General features: G+C 61.9%; 2 protein-coding genes across 4 annotated transcripts; one reads left to right on the forward strand and one right to left on the reverse strand.

Moving 5' to 3' along the window:
- Positions 1–7,417: 7,417 nt before the first annotated feature.
- Positions 7,418–12,717, reverse strand: DDX51 (DEAD-box helicase 51). 2 transcript variants are annotated; one of them, XM_028095844.2, is made up of 15 exons: positions 12,385–12,712; positions 12,146–12,297; positions 11,013–11,163; positions 10,563–10,708; positions 10,400–10,471; positions 10,203–10,309; positions 9,967–10,075; positions 9,736–9,881; positions 9,339–9,531; positions 9,146–9,261; positions 8,932–9,048; positions 8,649–8,750; positions 8,480–8,543; positions 8,251–8,385; positions 7,418–8,034 (listed from the first exon to the last, which is right to left on the reverse strand). In XM_028095844.2, the coding sequence occupies exons 1-15, from the start codon at positions 12,671–12,673 to the stop codon at positions 8,008–8,010; spliced, it is 1,926 nt and encodes a 641-aa protein (XP_027951645.2). In that variant the 5' UTR covers positions 12,674–12,712; the 3' UTR covers positions 7,418–8,007. The 2 variants fall into 2 exon arrangements, 1 of the variants encoding a protein (XP_027951645.2); XR_015767046.1 differs by lacking the exons at positions 7,418–8,034; positions 8,251–8,385 and having other exon boundaries at positions 8,649–8,817; positions 12,385–12,717.
- A 154-nt stretch (positions 12,718–12,871) lies between these two features.
- Positions 12,872–18,578, forward strand: NOC4L (nucleolar complex associated 4 homolog). 2 transcript variants are annotated; one of them, XM_028095843.2, is made up of 15 exons: positions 12,872–13,035; positions 13,206–13,326; positions 13,779–13,885; positions 14,178–14,285; positions 14,485–14,634; positions 14,711–14,810; positions 14,899–14,933; positions 15,357–15,407; positions 15,518–15,629; positions 15,820–15,880; positions 16,063–16,173; positions 16,264–16,424; positions 16,520–16,602; positions 16,715–16,828; positions 16,912–18,578. In XM_028095843.2, the coding sequence occupies exons 1-15, from the start codon at positions 12,886–12,888 to the stop codon at positions 17,029–17,031; spliced, it is 1,584 nt and encodes a 527-aa protein (XP_027951644.1). In that variant the 5' UTR covers positions 12,872–12,885; the 3' UTR covers positions 17,032–18,578. The 2 variants fall into 2 exon arrangements, with proteins under 2 accessions (XP_027951644.1, XP_087875859.1); XM_088019733.1 differs by having other exon boundaries at positions 12,872–13,031; positions 13,160–13,326.
- Positions 18,579–19,758: the final 1,180 nt, after the last annotated feature.

A 19,758-nucleotide genomic window follows, 5' to 3' on the forward strand; every position in this document is an offset into this window, starting at 1 on the left:
GAGTGCGCAGGCGCTGGCTGTGAGCCGCGCAGGCCCCGTCCTTTCCCGCGGGACGTGCGATTGGCCCGCGCCGCGCCTGCGCACTGGGCCCTGCGGCCCCGGTCGGGTCGGCCCTGCGGCCCCGGTCGGGTCGGCTCTCCGCCCCCGTGGCCCGCCCGGCGGTGAGCGACGGCCGCTTGTCCCCGGCGGGGCTGGGGCCGCGGGCGAGGGGGCGGCGCGCGGTCGTTCCCTCCGCGCCGGCCCGCTCCGGGGGCGCCCCCTCCCGGGGTGGTGACCCCCGACCCGCGGCAGGTCGGGGGCCGCGGGCCGCAGGCAGAGGTTGGCACCCCGTAGGTCCTAGACTCTGCCCTTTGTTGTTGCCGCCAGGGTAAAATCAAAGCTCCTAAATCCGCCACTTGGGGAACTTTTAGAATAGACACGACGGCTGTGCCTACTCGGCGATCGTGTCTTAACACAAAATAACTCAGGTATTGTTCCTCCCGTGTTTAAGTGCGCGGCTCGCTGGCTTCGAGGCACCCGCACGACCGTGCCGCCGGCCCCACCGCCCGGCTGCAGAGCCTTCCGCCGTGCCGCGCTGGAGCCCTGCCCCTGCGAAGCGCCGCCGCCCCGCCCTCCCCAGCGCCGGGCCCCAGCGCCGGCCCCCAGCCCTGCTCTCTGTGAGTTTGAGGGCTCCGCGGACCTCGCGAGAGTGGGATCCCGCAGGGTCTGTCCTGCGCTGGCTTATTTCCTTCGCCACGTGTGCTCACGCCGGCCGTCGCGGGGCAGGTGTCAGGACTCCCGTCCTTTAAGGGAGTGATACCGGGTTGTGTGGACGGACCACGTGGTGTTCATCCCTCACCCGTCGGGGCCCCGGGGGAATGTGATCCAGTTTGGGGAGCAGTGAGATCCCTCAGTGTCTGCTGGTCAGTCTCTGTTATGCCCTGAAACGTGGAGAGTTTGGGTTTGGTTTCTCGTGGTGGCAGGAGAAGATTCTCCTGCCCCTCAGGCCACTCAGCTCACCGGACGGAGGCAAAGCCAGCAGCAGTACGGCCCGTCCCCGGGGCCTCCGGTGCAGAACGCCGCCGCCGCCGCCGCCGCCGCCGCCGCCGCGGCTCCCGGCAGGCTGCCCCCGGCCGGCCTCCCCGCCGCGCCCCTGCTGCCCGGCGGCCCCAGCAGTGCGTGCAGCCAGCCGTCTGCTTCCTGGCCCAGGGACAGCCAACCCCGCGGGTGATGGGTGGGGCTCCCTTGGCCCCGGCAGGCCAGCCCTCACCAGGTCCCACCTGCCACCAGGCCTGCCCGCACCCAGAGGAGCAAATGGCGTTTGTGAGACGTTTCTCACTCACTGAGCATGCACGTGGTTAGGGCCTCAGGGCAACATGCAAGCGGAGCAGGAGAGACCGGGGGCTGAGCAGCAGAGTCTGCGGACTCACCGGCTCTTCCTGGGCAGGTGGTGGCACCGACTCAGCCCCCGCTGGATGCCACCACGCCGCTCTGCGTCCTTCCCGCCGGCCTGCTGTCTGTCTTGTCTCTTCCACTGTCATCTGTCCCGTGCAGACTGGCCGCACCTGACCCCAGCCAGCAACATGCTTGCGACGCTGCAGCATGCAACCTGTGGGCCGGGTGGGTGACCATGTGCAGAGTTTGCCCCCCGCCCCCCCCACGGCTCCCGGGACGGACCTGCAGAGCCGGCAAGCTGGTGAGATTCCGTCTCGGCACGAGGACCTGCGATGACATCATTGAGAGAGGATCGGAAATTGAAGCGTTTGCATGTATTTGTCAGCACGGCACGGCGGACCGCGATTGGAGGGATCTTTCGAGAAGTCATCCTGTCTGTGTGTCTGTCTGTGTCACAGCGCACTTAGGGTCCAAGGCAGGGAGGTAGCTCTCCGTGTCCTCCTGTCTGTCCAGCCCTCCCAGGCTTGGCTGTCGGCCCCCCTTCCCTTCCTCCTGTGGCTTTTCCTCTGTTCTGTGTTTTGCTCAACACCCCTGCTGGTGGCTGTGCTCAGTTTTAAGCCTGGGAGCAGGGGTGAGATGGGGGTGCGGGGTGCAGAGGCTTCCGGGGCTCAGGATGATCTTTTTGGTGCTTGGGCAGGAACTGTATTGTTAGTTTTCTCTTTAAGGTGTACTTCCTTAATTCGAGTAAATACAACTGCAGAGGTGAGTCAGCTTGGCTAAGGGGCGCGGGGCGCTGCAGGGCAGGTGGGGGCGGGCCGGCCAACGGGGGAGGGGGGACGCGGGGGGGAGAGGACCCACTTAGTCGTGAGGGAGGTAACACACAACGCAGTGGGCACAACATGGCATCCCGCACAGGGGTGGCTGCGGGTGGCCGCACCTGTCGGGGATGCAGAGCCCAGCAGCGGGTTCGCCAGGCCAGGGACAGGGTGGAGTCACCAAATGGATTTTGTCAGAAAAGAGAAGTGGGGTGGTTACAGTCTTGGAAATTTTGAAATAATGTTAAGCAATTAAGATTGTCTTTCTGATTCCCTTATTTGAACAAATCGAAAGCTGCTACGGTTCTAAGCGATTTATCCCAGGTCACGTGGATAGTTGGAGGAAAAGCTGGGATTTAAACCCAACTATCAGCGCAGTCAGGGTCCGACCCTAAATGTCCGCCTCCCTCCAGGGCCTCCTACACGGCCTGGTTTCCTTTTGTCTCCAGGAGAGCCGACTGCACGACTCGACACTGAACAACGTCTAACGTTTCACTGGACTCTCTGGATACACGGATGTGCCCTGTTCTGTATTTAGGAAAACAGAAATGTCTGCACAATAAAGGATGGCGGGAAGGAGTGTGTACTCTGAGGGGGTTGTTGTAACATCGCTCCTACGGACGCTGCAGATCGACGTTGCTTTTATCCAGATTTCAACATGAGAAAAGATGCGCTTGGCAGAGTAATCTGGGATTTCAGAGTCTCGGAGGCTTTGTGCTTCTCTTGAAGGTGTCGAACTATGACCCCTTGTCTGTTCTGAGACACTATGTCTTAACATGGAATTTCTGCCAAAGGTTTTACGTGCTTTAAAGGTTTTATTTAACACTTTCAAATACTGGGGGGGGGGTGTTCCAGATATCTTCGTTATGATCAAAACAGATTTCAATTAAAAAATTTTTTTTTGTTCTATGGCTTGGGACGGACCGTTAGCGACGATTCCGTGTGCGCTTTAGAAGGACCTCGAGCCTTGCGCTGGTTGTGCGCGGAGTCTCGTGCTTCTCCTGACCGTCGGTCTTCCTCCCGGCGCGTGGGGGGTGGGGTGGGCCGTGCGGGGCGCCCGAGGGCCGGGGACCAAGGACTGCGGGCAGGCGGACGCTGGGTGGCACCCTCCCTCTCTGAGGGCTGCGCGCACAGGGTCGGTCTTCCCGCCTCGCGAGGCTCGCCTGAGTCTGGTTCAACAGCAGCAACCGGAGAAGTGTGCGCAGCCCCGTGTGGTGCGCGGTTCGCCCCAAGCAGCCTGTGAGGTCTGCGGCCGGGTGGTTTGGAGCACGGCCTGTGAGCACTCCCCCACTTGCTAGGTTTTGTTGTTTCTCGGGAGCCTTTTATCACAGTTACCCGAAGATTGGCTGGCATCTGCCCTAAGAATTTGTAACCTTAAGCAGAAATTAAAAATGCCTTAGGAGGTTCCTCCAGTGCAGAGGACTCTGAAAGTTGGGCACATAATTTGTCTTTAATTCTTAGTTAACCCTTCAGGGGTGTACCCGGTAACTGCTCACTGACATTTTGGTCGGTAAGCGAAGGTAAACTGGTCTGAAGAACGCATGGAATTACGAAGAGGCTGGTTTTGTGGCTTCCTGGGAGAAGCGGCCCGGGGGAAGCATCGTGAACATGGACTCGGGCGCACCATGCTGGTTTGAAGCTGAGGGCCGGTCTGGGTTATGAGGTGACCTTGGAATTTGTCGTACCGTTATTCCACGGACGTGCGGCCCGCGGCTGGAAGGCTGGATGTGCTTCTGTCCTACGGGCTTTAGCAGAGCAGTGTTTGTCGTCCCAAGATTTGACCTGCTTTATTGAAGGATTTTAAAATTTAATCGCAGAAAGAAATTTGAGGAAATGTTTAACAGAAGGAGACTTACACGTTTGTGGTTAAGGAAGGTGCAGGTAAGAAAGTAAATAAAAACATCCTTTACATGAGTAACAGATCTGTTTAAACACAAAGAAAATTATCGATAGACTCAATGTTGGAAGAGGTGCAGGAGCATTTCTGAGTGTTTCCACTTCCATGAGTGTGCTGTAGGCACCGTGGGGCCCACAGGATGAGGGGTGTTTCGGGAGACCTGCTCCAGACATGTGCGCACACACTTGGTTTTCGAGTCCCGTGAGCATTCCGAGTTTGCGCTCAGAGGAGGTCCTCGTCCGGAGCCTGCCAGTGCCTCCTGAGAACGGTCACACGTTTCCCGGACCACCGTGTCGATGCAAAATGAGCAAACCTTCCAGGGTGTCTTAAAAACAAGGACGAGCGTTTATTCGAGCCCAGGTGAGGACCACTGCCCGGGATGGGGACCTTCACAGATGAGAGAGAGCGTGGAAGGAATGTGTAACACGGGGCCCTGTGTGCTTCCATGGCGTCGGGAGTGACAAATCACAGTGACCGAAGACATTCCAGAAAATGACACGCTCGACCTTGTGCTTTTAGCACCTGCAAGTTTGCAGGCTTCAGACGGATGGGCGCCGGGGAGGTTTTTACTCTTACCTTCAGTTTGATGTGTTTCTCGCGGGCTGTTTGCTCACAACGCAGACGGACAGCGTGAGCTCAGGGCAGAAATGGAGCCCTGCTCTGAAGGGTCGGGGAGCGCCTCCGACCGTGGCCGTGGCGTAGCCTCCCTGGGGGCGCGGGCGCAGGGCCCGACAGCGGGGTCACAAGCAGCCCCCGCAAATGCAGACCTCGTGTGGGTTGTTGGCCTTTCACAACAAGAGGCTCCAGGGACGGGAAGTGTGGGCTCGCCGGAGGGCCACGTGACGCGGAGACACGGACGTGGAGACACAGCCAGCAGTGGCTGCCCGACCCAGGGGCCTGCACCACTGGCTCACACTGCGGGTCTCCAGGCCCTCTTGGGCTTCCTGGTGGAAGCAGCCATGAGGAAACTAGGACTCCCGCCACAAACTTGTGATGCGGCTGCACCAAGGGCGTCGCTCTCCCTGAGGTCGTGAGGAGACTTCGCACTGCCTATGGTCAGCAGGTCGCTCACACTGTGCACTGACTTCCCCCAAGTCCGCTAGTATCGATCCACCTTCCGCCATCACTAAATACCTGGCTGTAGCCGCAAGAGTAGAGGACAGGTCTTCTTCCCTGTTTCTGCCTCGCTCACTGGCACCGGGGTCCGCTGGGTCAGCGTCCACACATCTGAGAAACCTAAACTTCAGTTGTCACAGGTGCGTTTACCCCGTTTCCTGCAGGAACATTTGATGGCAAGACGTGGCCTCAGAAGATCAAGGATATCTGCTGGTTGGTGTTTTCTGGTCTGGGAGGGGTTCGCAAAGACGCCCCTCTGTGGAAGAACGCTGGTTCATCCGGGCCACTGAGTGAGTGTGGACGCGGGGAGAAGTGGCACTTACATGGGCACCGCGTTTAAGTCCACGGTGACGGTTGAGAACGCTCAGTGTCCGTGAGCCCGTGGGACGCCACGACGGACCTACGAATCCACACTTGTTCTGAGAGCACAGATCTCATTCTCTTATCACCTGAAGCATAATAGGTCCCAGGTTAATGACGACGAACATCATGATTTACAGAGATCCAAACCTAACGTTGAGAAGCAGGTGACCGAGCAACGTGGATGTGTCAAAACAGCATCTTTCTGCCATCAGGCCTTGGGGAAGATGCTGGACAGGTGACGCTCTAGAACACCGTGCTGGACCAGTGAACTGATGCCTTTGGTCCTCAGCTTGGAAAGCACGAATGTGTTTGTGTCCGTTATCCGTAAATACTGCTAAGACTGCACTTGAGGGTTGCCTGTTTGACGAGGAAGGAACATGACTTTGTCACCTGGCCAGTAGGTTATTTAAAACAATGAAACGTACCCAAAGATACAAATGTAGGTTTCCAAAGGGGTACGTGCACCCCAGTGTTTACAGCAGCAATGTCCACAATAGCCAAACTGTGGAAAAAGCCCAGATGTCCATCGACAGATGAATGGATAAAGAAGATGTGGTATGTATATACACAATGGAATATTATGCAGCCATCAAAAAATGAAATCTTGCCATTTGCAAGGATACGGATGGAACTAGAGGGTATTATGCTAAGTGAAATAAGTCAGAAAGACAATCATATGATCTCACTGATATGCAGAATTTAAGAAACAAAACAGATGAACATAGAGGATGGGAAGGAAAAATAAGACAAAATCAGAAGGGAGACAAACCATAAGAGACTCTTAACTCTAGGAAACACTGAGGGTTGCTGGAGGGGAGGTGGGCGGGGGGCTGGGGTCACTGGGGGACGGGCACCAAGGAGGGCGCGTGATGGAATGAGCACTGGGTGTTCTATGCAACTGATGAATCGCTGACCTCTACAGCTGAAAACTAATAAAACGCTGTATGTTAATTGAATTTTAAATAGACATTTAAAAAATTCCTTAAATGGTAAAATATAGAACAAAGGAGAAAAGAAAAAGGTATGTTAATGATCAAGTATACGAAGGATTCACGGTGAGCAGGATCGTTATTTCCCCGCAGACCAAGAGAAGATGTAGGTACAATTGCAATAAACACAACAGACTCAGGAGGCCAAATAAATAAATAAAACAACGAAACAACACGGGGTAGTGATCAGCCGTCCGACTGGAAACCTGTCGCAGTCCGGACGTGGGAGCAGGCGTACGAGCTGCCCATGCACGCACACCCACGTCTGGTGTCCGTTTCTGAGCGTGTGCCGTATCCATGTCTCCCTGTGACGAACACCGGCTCCAGTCATTACACGTGAGCCAACGCAACAAGTTTAACACAAGAAACTAGTAGGAAGCACACACCTCGCTGCGTAAAGAGAGGGAGATAGTGCCGGTGGGAGACAGGCCCCCCCCCAGGTCAGCCTGGCCTGTTTCCCAGGAGTTGGGGGACGGTCCCCGGCACAGGCCGTTTGGTGTCTCCGTGGTGGAGGTGCCCCCACAGACGTCGAGCCCAGCCAGGCCCCAGCGAGGGGGGTGGGAAGCGGGTCTTTGCGGCTCCCGGGCCACCCCGCCCTGTCCCTGCCTGTCCTGGGGCTTCTCCAGCTTTGTGTTCCTGGCTCCAGCGAGGTGGGCCGTGCGTGGCCCCCGTGTACGGAGAAGCAAGCTGGTTTTGCGTGGAGGTTGGTTTCCGTCCCTAAGAGGCTTGTACCCGTTTAGTGCGATGTTTCCTGTACCCTCCCGCGGCCCCATGAGCAACCACGGGGCCGGGTTCCCCAGTGTTACCCTGCTGCAGCGAAGAGCACACTTTCAGGAGGGACAGAAAAACCACAGCCTGCCTGATCCTGGTTTTTTAGTTTAATATCAGCACATGGTTCTGAAAACAAATTCTTTACACAAACAGCGGGTCAGCGCTCCTGAAGCCTGTTTTCCGTTACACTCACGACGCACGTCCTGGCGGGCAGTGAGGTTGGCCTCGTCCCCGTGTGGAGACCCCCCCCGCTGCATGGTCGGGGCTGTGCCCACACCGCGTGGGTGGAGACACTTCGCACTGTGACAGTGCCGGGAATGGCTCACGATGTGCAGGATGGCGGGTGGCAGACGTCCTGAGGACACCCAGGGTCCTATTAACGGGCCCAAGGCTACACCCCAGATGCTGCCCCATCAGGTTTGCCGTAACCTCAGCGGTTTCTCCCAGGCCCGAGCTTGCCCAGCACCAGGCCTGCTGCAGCGACCATGTCCAGGGCCTGGCAGGAGGAGGCCCTTTCCACTGGCTGTTCCTTCCGAAATCCAAGGAAACAGTCTTTTGCTCACATATCCATCAGCCACCGCTCAGGACTTTTCTGGAAATGAGGTGGCTCTGCCCAGCAGGAGGCATGGGCTGGGAAGGGTCTGCTCTGCGGTGGGCTCAGCCTGCCTGTCCCCCAAGCCTGTCAGGGCGCCTTCTGCCTTCGCTCTTCCTGCAGAGGGGAGGCCAGAGGCTCACGTGGCGCTATCTGCCGCCTCCCCGCAAGCAGCAGCACCCCGCACTCGCTCAGAAAGTGCAGATCTGGCCCTCGCCCCCTCCCAGGGCCATGCACCCCCTTCCCGCCCTCCCACCCTCTCCCCTTCCTGCACACGTTGTCCAGTCTTCCCAGACACCAGACGTGGATCACCAGAACGCCTCGGCCCCTCACCTTGACAGCTCGCTCCAGCTGGGACAAGGCCGCCTCGTACCGTGGGACCAGCGGCTGCAGGAGCTCGCTGGGGATGTTGTGCTGTGCCATCTCTGGCACCCCAGCTTCAGCTAGCATGCGGAGGAACCTCCTCTCCTGCAGGGAAACAAGTGGGAAGGGACCCTGTTTTCTCTGAGCAGTGCTGCCAGCAGAGGCCCCCGGCCCCTGGGTTAGACTCCAGCAGACGGACCTGCACTTGGAGGAGCAGCGTGAAGGCCTGTCCAGTTTTTCCAGCGCGGGCGGTTCTTCCGACCCTGAAACCAAGCACAACTACCTCCAGGATGGTGGCCGCCAGGGGCCCGATGGGACAGGGGTTTCCCTCCAGGGACCCTCCCTCCAAAAGCACGGGACAGCCTCACCGATGCACGTAGGTACGCAGGTACTGAGGGGCATCATAGTTGACGACCAGCTGCACGCCCTCCACGTCAATGCCTCTAGCGGTGGCGTCTGTGCTGACGAGGCTGGGGAACACCAGGGGCCGTGGGCCCTGCCTGAGGCCGGGAGCCCCTCTCCGCCCCCTGCCCGGCCCTGCTGGGGAAGCCACCACACTGAGGAGGTGGGTCTCCCGTAGGAAAACACCCTTCAGAGGGGCCAGGCTGGTACCTGGCGGGAGCATTCCCCTCCCTCTTTCCAGGTACTCACAGCTGAATCTTGCCCTGCTCAAACTGCTTCAGGACGGCCTTCCTCTGGCCAGGCCCGCAGCGGGAGGAGAACTCAGCCACGGTCACACCTCCAAAAGCCTGGACGAGCAGGAAGAGCCTGGGTGGGAAGAGCCGGAAGGAGCTGGGTGGGCAGCGCCTGGAGCCTGCCCCCACTCTGTTCCCCTCTCCCCACCCTCCGCCCACTTGGGCCTCACCTGTGCGAGTTCTCGCGGGAGTTGGTGAAGCAGAGGACCCTGGAGAAATTCTTCTCCAGGATCAGATGCAGGATGGCCAGTGGCTTAGTGCGGAGGCTGCAGGGCACATAGTGGTGCTGTGGGGACAGCACAGGGTCGGCCAGGCCCCAAGCATCTGAGGCACCCCCTCCCCACCCCTGCACGCCCCACTCACCGAGAGCCCTGCGGGGAAGGTGTACTTCCCGCCGGAGTCCCCGTCCTCATCAGTGTCTCTGGGGCCCCTGTACGTCAGCCCCGTGGAGAAGAGCCGGGGCTGGTAGAGGCCCAGCTGCTGCAGCTTCTCAGGATTCTGCGTCAAGGTGGCCGAGAAGAGCAGCTTCTGCAGCGGCATCTGAGGACAAGAAATACTGAGAGGGAAGCAGGAGATGAGACAACAGTCTTGGCCTAGCCAGCCGACCTCCAGGGCCCTGGCCACCCTCCTGGATACTGGCCGCCCCAGAACAAACCGGACCAGACTGGGGCCGAGGCAGTCTCGGAGACAGAGGGGAAGCACGACGGGGCTGTCCGCAGGCGGCCACACCGAGTGCAGGGCAGAGCTCAGTGTCAGGTACCTGGCGGCAGTGGTGGCCCGGGGTTGCCTCCTCTGTAGCAGAGCAAAGGGGTCCTTGGCACCATCACTCGGGAAGGCCGCCTCCACCACCCGGGGCAGCCAGGACTGGTGCATGCTGTCTATCATGCGGTCGGCCTCATCGATGACCTGGGGGAAGCAAGAAGCCTGGTGTCTGGTGGCGGAGGTCTGCATTGGCTCCAAACCCCAGCCTTCCTCCAGGAGTGGGACTTACCAGGAAGCGGAGGTGCTGGAGGCTGAATCCTGGGGTCTGGTCGATGTGGTCCACCAGGCGGCCAGGAGTGGCCACCACCACGTCAGCCAAGCAGCGGAAGCCGTCTGCTCTGAGGAGCGGAGTGGCTCAGCACAGGGCCCCATGCTGACACCCCCCAATACCACAGGGAACCTGCACACAGGGTTCAGATAGCCGCTCCCTGTTCCCTGAGGAGCCCCCAGCCCCACAGGACCTACGTCTTCTGGACGAGACTCTCCTGCTCCTTGATCAGTGACTTTTGCCCAGTGATCAGGGCGACACGCAGAGGAGTGGCATCTGTGTAGATGTTGAACACTTTGCTCACCTAGAAAAAGAGCGGCCGTCACCAACCTGGTACAAAGCACCACAGCGATACAGATCCTAGGTCTGACCTGGGGACGTGGGGTGCACGTACCTGCTGGGCCAGCTCCTTGGTGGGCAGCACAACCAAAGCACGGACCTGGCAAACAGCTCGATGTAGCAGGGCCTGGTGGGGGGAGACATGACAACCACCTGTGTCAGCAGAGCCGGCTCCCTGCCTGCAGAGCCCACTCGGAGGGCGGGGTCCTTACACTCACCTGTACCACCGGAATGACAAAGGCCAAAGTCTTCCCACTGCCCGTTGGGGCAGAGACACAAAGGTCACTGGGCCGGTAGCCACCTCTGGCCACCAGAAACCCGTCAGCTGTGCTCTCCAGGAGGGCAGGAATCACTGCTGCCTGGACTGGACAAAGAAGGATGAGACACGGGTCACGTTTGTGCGGGAACATCCAGAATCAGCACAGGCACTGAAGTCAAAGGTAGCCTCACCCTTCACCTCTTGACTTCTAGACTAGGCTGTTCTCGCTCAATGACAGCACCGGAGCCTCTAGGAGCGCCAGGCCCAGGTGGCCAAAGATGCCAAAAACCCAGATGGCGCTTGATCCTGGACGTGCCTAGGGGCCCGTGTTCACGGCTGCTACACTGTGGCCTCGTAGGGCTCTCCGTGAGGAGGCTCTTGAAAGCGTGCGCCCCCCTCCCCCCCGCACCTGGGAAGTAGAACGATATGCCATGAGCCCGCAGTTTCTTCTGCATGTCAGGGTGGACTTCAGGGATGTCCTCGATAGGCACCAAATCTTCAGTGACACTCTTTCCAACACAGCTTGGCTCAGCCAACCACGATGGCAGGAAAGGCTGGACCTACCGTAAAGAGAGAGAGACCAAGTGAATACTCCGGGGTCCGCGGGGCTAGGGGAGCAAGACCCGCAGAAACAAAGGACTCAGGTACTCAAGCTGAAGAGACCACAGCAAGGCAGGCCGACAACCCTATTTCCCAGCTTCTCCCCCCACCCCACGCAACCTTTAAAGGAATTAAACACACACCAGAAAGTGCCACTCCCCTGAGCAGAACCACCCTGGGGGGCTTCCTCCCACACCTAGGGTAACATCCACACCCAAGGTGCGCCTGCAAAGCCATCCAGGATCCGGCACTCACCTGCCCCCAACCTCATTTCCTAACACTGGCTCTACCGTAGCCACATAAGCCTCTGTTCCTACACAGAGAAGCTCACTGCTGCCTCAGGGCCTTTGCGCTAAATCCGCCTTCTGCCGGATGCTCACCTCCCCGGTCCATCTTACCCGGGCTGACCCCAACTCAATGTGGACCTGCACACGGGCACAGACACCAAGGGGCCCCTACGCACCCTGGCAAGCCCACCATCTCCTTCCTGGCAGCTCGGTACTAACTCACTGAAAACCTCCACCAAAACAAAAAGACGACTACTTAAGAGCCCGCTAGAAACTCCATTTTTTTCTTTTAACCAAGTAGGTGAGCACAGAACAGAAACTTCTTAAACACACCCACCAAGTAAGAGAGTAGTTTTAAGACCCAACTGTGACGACAAACCTACTTACTATATCACAAAAACCTTTCTTTTTTTACGATCAAAGCAAAAATACTGAACTTGCACGGGACGCGAACGCCCAAAAGGACACTGACAAGCCACGCAGCCGGGGGCGGGGACGCGCCCTCACTGAACACTTGCGCACGCCCCCAGGCGCAGGCGCGGCCCTCCGGGCTACCCCGCGAGCGGCGGCAGGACCGGCGACGCCCTCCGCACGCGGTCCCCGGCTGAAGCAAAGTCGTCGAAGGCTCCCTCCGCGCCGCGGGCCGCTCGCTCACCTTTGGCGCTCTGCTTCTCCCAAAGCCCCCGAGCAGCAGGGCCCGGGCTGGAGTCCCCGACGCCTCTCCGGGGGGCCGTCCGCCCGGGTCCTCCGGCGGCCCCGCGCCCTCGGCGTCCGCGCCGCTCTCTCCGGGCGCCTCTTCGCTGCTCCCTGCGCGGCAGAGGCGGGCCAGGGCGGCGCGTCAGCCCCCCGCGGACCCGGGTCCCACGGCCGCGCCCCCGCCCGGCCCGGCCCCACCTGCGCTCTCGTCCTCGCCGTCCGCTTTCCGCCGCTTCCCCCGCGGCGCGTGCGGGCTCCCCGGCGCCCCGCCGCCCTCGCGCCTCCGCGGCCTGCGCGGCCGCCGCCGCCGCCGCCCCGCCGCCCCCGCCGTCCGCGCGGCCTCCTGCTGTTGCGGCTGCTTTTGTTGCTGCCGCTCTCGGGCACGGCACTGCAGCCGCTCCAGCAGCGCGCGCGCCCGGCCGTCCGCCTCGGCCTCCGCCCCGGCCGCCTCGGGGCCCGCGTACCGCGCGACGTGGAAGAGCGCCATGCCGGCCAGTCGCACGCCTCCCGGTCAGACGCGCCGCGATGACCGCAGAGGCGCAGGGCGGTGACGTCGGGGGCAGGGCGGCGGCGGTGGGCTGGAGGCCCCGGGCGCGGGGCGGTGACGTCACAGCGGGGGCCGGGCAGCGGCCGCCGCGTGCAGGAGACCCCGGCGCGGGGAGGTGACGTCACGGAGCCGGGCGGCGGCGCGTGAGGCGCATGGTGTCCGTGGCGTGGGGCGGCGGCGGCGGCATGGAGCGGGACCCCGGCCCCGAGGGCGCGCGCCGGGCGCTGGGCCGCCTGCTGGAGGCGGTGCTGGCGAGCCGCGGCGAGGCCAACGCCGTGTTCGACATCCTGGCCGTGCTGCAGGTGGGGGCGCGCGGGGCGCGGTGGCCGGGGTCCCGGCGTCGGAAGCCGGGGAGGGGGGGGGCCTTCGCGGGGCGCGCAGGCCGGAGGCTCGGGTGGGCGGGCGACGGGCCCGGGCGTGAGGCAGCAGTGGGGCGTGGGGGGCGCCCCCCGCGACCAGCCTGTTCCCTCAGTCCGAGGACCACGAGGAGACCCAGGAGGCGGTGCGCGCGTGCAGCCGCCTCTTCGGGGCCCTGCTGGAGCGGGGAGAGCTGTTTGTGGGCCGGCTGCCGTCCGAGGACTCGGTCATGGCAGGTGAGCGTCCCCGGGGCGCCGGGCTGTCCTCGGGCTGCGGGCCCCCGGCTGTGGGAGGGCGGGGGGAGACTTGGCCCCTAAGCCGCAGCGCAGGGACCGCGGGTCGGTGGAGGGGCCCAGAGCCCACGGTCGGGGCAGAGGAGGATGGTGCTGGGGGCGGGCGGGGGGTCGGGGCAGAGACAGCCCTGCAGCCCGGTTACTACGGGGTCTGCTCTGAGACCTGACGCCCTCTGATCTGTGCGGTCAGCATGCCACGAAGCTGGGGTCGTGCGTCCCCACCCCCGGTCGTTTAGGTTTTGGGGTAAAGTGAGGGGTGAGGGACTGTGCCCTCAGGGTAGGAGGTTCTTTCTTCCCACCCCAGATCTGGGGCCACGGTGACTGCACCCATTTCCCCGGTGGGGCTGAGTGCAGAGTACCGGGCACGTGTGTGTTGACCCCCTTGCTCCCCGTAGGGTCCCAGGGGGCTACGCGCAAATACAAGGTGTGGATGAGACATCGGTACCACAGCTGCTGCAACCGCCTGCAGGAGCTTCTGGCTCACCCCTCCTTTGAGGTCAAGGTGAGTCACGCTGACTGCCTCCGGCGTTCCCTGCACCCCCAGCCACAGGCTGTCCACACGCACGGAGATGGGGCCAAGGCTGCCCGCGTCTGTGTTCCTGGGCCCACCAGAGGCCGTGTTCTCCTGTCTGGTTGGCATTCTGGTGGCTGGATTTGTTTGTGTGCCGGTACTTGTGGGAATGCCATGTGGAGCGAACTTGGGTTTGTGTGCTGGGGGAGCTCTGTGGCCATGCCTGCAGTGGGCGTGGCCTGTGGTCGGTCGCCTCGGCCACTCTGCTACCCGCTGTCCCCAGGAGCTGGCTCTCAGCACGCTCATGAAGTTTGTGCAGCTGGAAGGAGCCTACCCCCTGGAGAAACCTAAGTGGGACGGCTGCTACCTGTTTCCTCGGCAGCTCTTCAAGGTGGGGTGCACGGGGGTGGGCGGACAGAAGCCTCCGGCCAGAGCTGGAATGGGCCCTGGCGCAGGTGGCTAGTGAGTGCCGTGCGTTTGCCATACCCTCCCCTGCAGGAGGGGTGAGGCTGCCGGCTCGGTGGTCTCCTCGGGCAGTCCCTGGTCGTGGGGCTGACGCACTAAGGCCCACCTCCCTGCTCGGCACCTAGGCGGTGGTGGAAGGCCTGCTCTCTCCGGAGAACGACTGCTCGCTGCTCCTGTCCCGGTTCCGGGAGTACTTGGAACACGACGACATCCGCTACCACGTGATGCGGGCAGCCACGGACGTCGTGGGCCGTGTCGCTGACAGGTACCCAGAGGTGAGCTGGCTGGGTCCCATGGCTGGGGGATGGGTGGGTGGCGGTGATGCCTGTGCTCAGGTTAGGCTTTGTGCAGGTGCCGCTCACTTTCTGGAACAACGCCTTCATGCTGTTGTCGGCTGTGAGCCTCCCCCGCCAGGAGTGTAGCTTCTCCACCTTCTACGTGAAGCACGTGGGTGAGCGTCCTGGGCAGGTGGTTGGGCAGGGGCACCCGGTGGGCTCCCCGCTCTCCCGCATGCCCGCTGATCCCTACCTTCTTTGCAGAGCTGTCGAGCACGTGGAAGGTGGTTCATCTGAAGGTTAGTTGCTCCGGAGGGGTCGGTGGCCTCCCTGGGAGGGGGGTCCTTTCAGAAGGACGCACGTGTGTGCGACGGGAAGAGAACTACCTGCCCCTTACTTGGCTTAGGCAGGCGCGGGGTGCCACACAGGGACCCCTCATAGGGACTGGGAGCGGGGTGGGGGAGGCACACAGGTACCCGGTTCCCAGGCTCTCAGCGGGCCCTTGTTACTGTGGGCAGTCACAGACGTGATGTTCCTCTGCTCCCGTACAGCTGGGATCCACGCAGGGCGTTTTCTCTTGTCTAGTACGGAGTCCTCGGGTTTGGGGTTTTGAACTGCTCCTCCCACAGGGCAGCGGGGAGGCCATGTGTCTGGTGTCCCCGCCTGGGGGCAGGGGGATGGGGTGGTGCCTGTGTGCAACTGTGACACCGCATCTGCTGTAGGAGCACAGGAAGGCGTTCCAGCTGATGTGGCTCGGTTTTCTCAGGCACAAGGTAGGGCGGGGTGGGGCGGGTGGGGAGCGGGCGCCTCCTGTCTGGGTCCGTATGGGTCAGGGGGTTCTTGGAGTGGGGCAGGTGCACCCACACCTGCGGCTTCCCGGCAGCTGCCTCTCAGCCTCTACAAGAAGGTGCTGGTGGTCATGCACGACTCCATCCTGCCGCACCTGGCCCAGCCCAGCCTCATGATCGACTTCCTGACCCGCGCCTACGACGTGGGTGAGTGCTGAGCTCCCGCGCGGGCCTGTGTGTGCTCACGGACTGGGCTCCTGCAGCCGTGTGGTTGGTGGGCCATCCTCAGGAGTCTGCTTTCCCTCCCGGCCTGGTGGCCTGCAGCTTTGTTGGACTCGCCCCCCGGGCTGGAGGGGTGGGGTGGGCTGGGGCTTCACAGCCACACGTGTGTCTGCAGGGGGAGCCATCAGCCTCTTGGCCTTGAATGGACTTTTTGTCCTGATTCACCAGCACAACCTGTGAGTACTCATCCTGGAGGCGTCCTCAGGCCGGGGAGCCGGCTGGGCTGTGCCCAGGGTGGTGGGGTCGGGGTTGGGCTGGAGAAGGGCTGGGGAGGGGACGGAGCCCCTGGAAGCCACCACCTGTCTCTTCATTGCTCCACCCCTGTGTCTGCTGCTCAGTTACACTCCCCCTCCCCTAGCGAGTACCCTGATTTCTACCGGAAGCTCTACGGTCTCCTGGACCCGTCCATTTTTCACGTCAAGTACCGGGCCCGGTTTTTCCACTTGGCCGATCTCTTCCTGTCATCCTCGTGAGTGCCAGAGGCGGGGCTGAGACCCAGAGCGGGGACTGGGGTGCTGGGTCCTGAGGGGGTCTCACTCACAGCTACCGTCCCGCCCAGCCATCTGCCCGCCTACCTGGTGGCGGCCTTCGCCAAGCGCTTGTCCCGCCTAGCGCTGACGGCGCCCCCCGAGGCCCTGCTCATGGTCCTGCCCTTCATCTGCAATCTGCTGCGCCGGCACCCTGCCTGCCGCGTCCTCGTGCACCGCCCTCTGGGCCCTGGTGAGTGCGACTGGGGGACCTGGGGGGCCTGCCCTCCCCCAGCAGCCAGTACACTGGGGGCCGGTCGTGGAGCAGGGCCTGGGTCTCGTTCCTAGAGCTGGATGCCGACCCCTATGACCCTGAAGAGGAAGACCCCGCCAAGAGCCGAGCTCTGGAGAGTTCGCTGTGGGAGCTGCAGGTGAGCACGCCGGGTCCGTCACCCACCTCCTGGCCCACCTGGGTGTGTGCCGCCTGCGGGTCTCCTGGCTGCCCGGGGCGGGGGTGGTGGTGATGTCACACGTGCTCTGCAGGCCCTCCAGCGGCATTACCACCCCGAGGTGTCCCAGGCCGCCAGCGTCATCAACCAGGCGCTGTCCGTGCCTGAGGTCAGCATCGCACCGCTGCTGGATCTCACAGCATTTGAGGTGAGGGGGGGATGCTGAAGTTTGGGTGGCCGGGGTGCGGGGACCGCGCAGTGTGGGAGCGTCCATCTGTCCGTCCCTTGCAGGTCTTCGAGCGGGACCTGAAGAAGAAGGGCCAGGAGTCGGTACCACTAGAGTTCATCCCCGCCCAGGGTCTGTTGGGCCGGCAGGACGACCTCTGCGCCCAGCACTTCACGCTCAGCTGACCCTGTGGCCTCCCCTCCCCCCCTCGGCCCCCATAAGTGGTTTCATGGGAGAGCCATTGGGGTGGGCCGTGGGTGGCTAGGCAGGGGTCTGGGGAGGTGCTGAACCCGTCTACTGGCTCCTGTGGTGGCTGGGTCCACAGGTAGACGTCCACAGTGCTAGCCACCCTATGTCTACCTGCAGCACCGCCCCCCCCCCCCCCCCGCACTGGAACGTGGTGTCCAGGGGTCTCTCCCTCCGCTGAAGCCTGGTGGGGAGGGGGGCTGCAGAAGTGGCTCCTGCCATGGGGCTCCAGGTGCACTGGTGTGGCTTCTGCCAGCCCTGCAAGCTTCCCCGGGCACCCCAGACTCCCCGGGGCCCTTGTATCCAGGGAGGGTCTGGGCCACGCCCCCCACCTTTCCCGTGCAATTGGACTCTTGTGACTCAGGAGCGACAGTGAGGGCTTTGTCCTGGTTAGTCTTGGGGCGCACAGGGAGCGTACATGCCCATTCCTGACCAGGTCCAGAGGAGGACACCTTTGTCACCTGACCCCCGGGGTGCTGGAGCGTGTGTGCCCCGTCAGAGGGAGTTAGCTGGAGGCCGCTTCACCCTTCCATCATTTCCCCGAGCAGAGTGGGCACCGGCAGCCATGGGCCAGTGGCTTATTTTGTGCCAGGGCGTTTGTTCCTTCGAGGCCCCGTTTCTGCCAGGCGAGCCTGCTCCTTGAGTCTGGGTTTCCTCTTAAAAAATCTGCTTGTCTGGGGACAGAGGAGTCATGTGTTTGATGGCAGCTCACGTGGGCTGGGGGGCTGGCAGAGGCACAAGTGGGGGTGGAGAGCCCACGAGGGAGAGAACCCCCCCTTGCCCTGCAGCCTCCTGAGTTCCCGGCATACCCCCACCCCGCAGGAGCGCCCTGGGATCACAGAGGGCAGTTGTTTGGCCAGTTTGGTCTCTGGGAGCTGCTCCTGTGGCCTAAGACCCTGGTGTGCCTGGTGGGGGCTTTGCCCAAGGGGTGAAGGGGCACCTCTTCTCTGTACAGGGTTGTGTGAGTCAGGGACACTAGCGCCCCACCCCCCAGCTGGACTGCCCTGGCTCCCTCCCAAGCTGGTTCCTGCCCCAGGGCCTTTGCACTGCTGTTGCCACAGCTTTCCCCTGGTCTTCAGACCCCAGGCTGAGTGAGGCCTTGCGGAGTGGTTACATCCTGTGTGTAACAGCGTTTTGTGTGTCCCACCTGGCACCTACTTATCTTCGTGGCCCGGCTGCCCTGCAGCAGTCCGCAGACTGTCCCTGCCCGCCTTCATGGGGACCGAGGGAGGCTCGTTACTGACCGGCCTTGTCTCCTGGCCCAGGACTTGCCTGGCTCGGAGGAGGGGCTCATGCACATTTGTGGGGGATGGTCTCGAGGCTCCTGAGTGGCCTGCTACCAGAGGTCATCAGTGCCCTGCCTGAGCCTCGGTGCAGGGACACCAGGGGGCAGCGTGGATGGGCTGAGCCCTCACCGATTAAGAAATGGATTTTTTTCCAAGTTAAATTATAAAAGGCTTAAGCAGGTTTTTTTTTCCGAAATTCAGCATCGTGTGTTCTGTGTAGATTTTCTCATTCTGGCAGATTCGGGGACTCCCATGCCCTGGACACCTCAGTCCACTACACCGCCTGACCCTCAGGGCTGGGCAGCTGCATTTTGCCACATTGGTGTTGGGTTGGTGTTTCTTTTTTATTTTACTTTATTTTTTTTCCAAAGATTTTGTTGAGTGAGTGAGCAAGTGTGATGGGGTGGGGGGGGCAGAGGCAGAAGGACAGCAGACCCCCTGCTGAGCTCAGAGCCCAATGGGGGGCTGGATCCCAGTACCCTGAGATCATGACCTGGGCTGAAACTGAGTTGGACGCTCAACCCACTGAGCCACCAGGCCCCCGGGCTGGTGTTTCTCCACCTCCCGTCCTGGTTGCCCTTTGGGTGGTTGCCTGAGCGGACGTGGGGTGGGGGCAGGGATGGATGGAGGAGACAGGGCAGCCCTGCTGGAGTGGCCAGGACAGCCTCGGAGGCTTCTGGGCTGGGGGCCTGAGCACCTGACCGACGTCGGGGCTTCTGGTCCAGGGGATATCAGAGCTAGACAGTCAGGGGCTCCTGAACCCTCTGGGATCTGAGTGTAAGTGCTGGGGTGGGGCCTGGGGTCTGCACTTGTGGACCCTCCCCTGCCAGGCAGTCACTGTCCTAGGAGGTCTGCACATCCTGGGGAGAGTCCGCAACACTGCTGGGGGACAGCGTCTGCGTGGAGGACTCTTCATACCATTCATGGCTCCCAGCCCGCCTTCTGCGGCAGCCCCAGGGTCAGACATGGGGGTTCTCAGGGACCCCAGACTGGCTGTGGGAGTCAGATGTCAGGGGGTCTCGGGGACACCAGACTGATCATGGGGGTCACGTGGGGGGTCTTGGGAACCCTGGACTGGCCGTGGGGGTCAGACATCTGGGGGTTTTGGGGGCCCCTGGACTGGCCGTGGGTGTCAGACATGGGGGGTCTCGGGGATCCTGGACTGGCTGTGAGGGTCAGATATGGGGGTGGGTCTCAGGGACCCTGGACCCACTGTGGGGGTCAGACGTGGGGGGTCTTGGGGACCCTGGACTGGCCGTGGGGGTCAGATGGGGGGTCTCAGGGAAATGGGTGTATATGAAGTTGGGAAACCCCTGAAAAAGGGCATCCCTGCAGCTGCTCCCACCCCAGGCAGTAAGCGGGACAAAGCCCCCATGATGG

Source organism: Eumetopias jubatus, unplaced genomic scaffold, assembly GCF_037043125.1.
Source record: "Eumetopias jubatus isolate StellerSeaLion01/CBP00866 unplaced genomic scaffold, mEumJub1_p1.0 scaffold_16, whole genome shotgun sequence".
Taxonomy (NCBI): domain Eukaryota; kingdom Metazoa; phylum Chordata; class Mammalia; order Carnivora; family Otariidae; genus Eumetopias; species Eumetopias jubatus.

What these genes read in the sequence shown, in the direction of transcription:
- DDX51 (XM_028095844.2), bottom strand. Translation starts at nt 12,673, where the DNA reads ATGGCGCTCTTCCACGTCGCGCGGTACGCGGGCCCCGAGGCGGCCGGG. An exon ending in TCCAGCACCTCCGCTTCCTG is followed by an intron (nt 9,882 to 9,966) that starts GTAAGTCCCACT and finishes TGCTTCCCCCAG; the next exon opens with GTCATCGATGAGGCCGACCG. An exon ending in AGCTGGAGCGAGCTGTCAAG is followed by an intron (nt 8,035 to 8,250) that starts GTGAGGGGCCGA and finishes TCCCCTCTGCAG; the next exon opens with GAAGAGCGAAGGCAGAAGGC.
- NOC4L (XM_088019733.1), top strand. Translation starts at nt 12,886, where the DNA reads ATGGTGTCCGTGGCGTGGGGCGGCGGCGGCGGCATGGAGCGGGACCCC. An exon ending in CGAGGACTCGGTCATGGCAG is followed by an intron (nt 13,327 to 13,778) that starts GTGAGCGTCCCC and finishes TGCTCCCCGTAG; the next exon opens with GGTCCCAGGGGGCTACGCGC. An exon ending in GTTCGCTGTGGGAGCTGCAG is followed by an intron (nt 16,603 to 16,714) that starts GTGAGCACGCCG and finishes CGTGCTCTGCAG; the next exon opens with GCCCTCCAGCGGCATTACCA.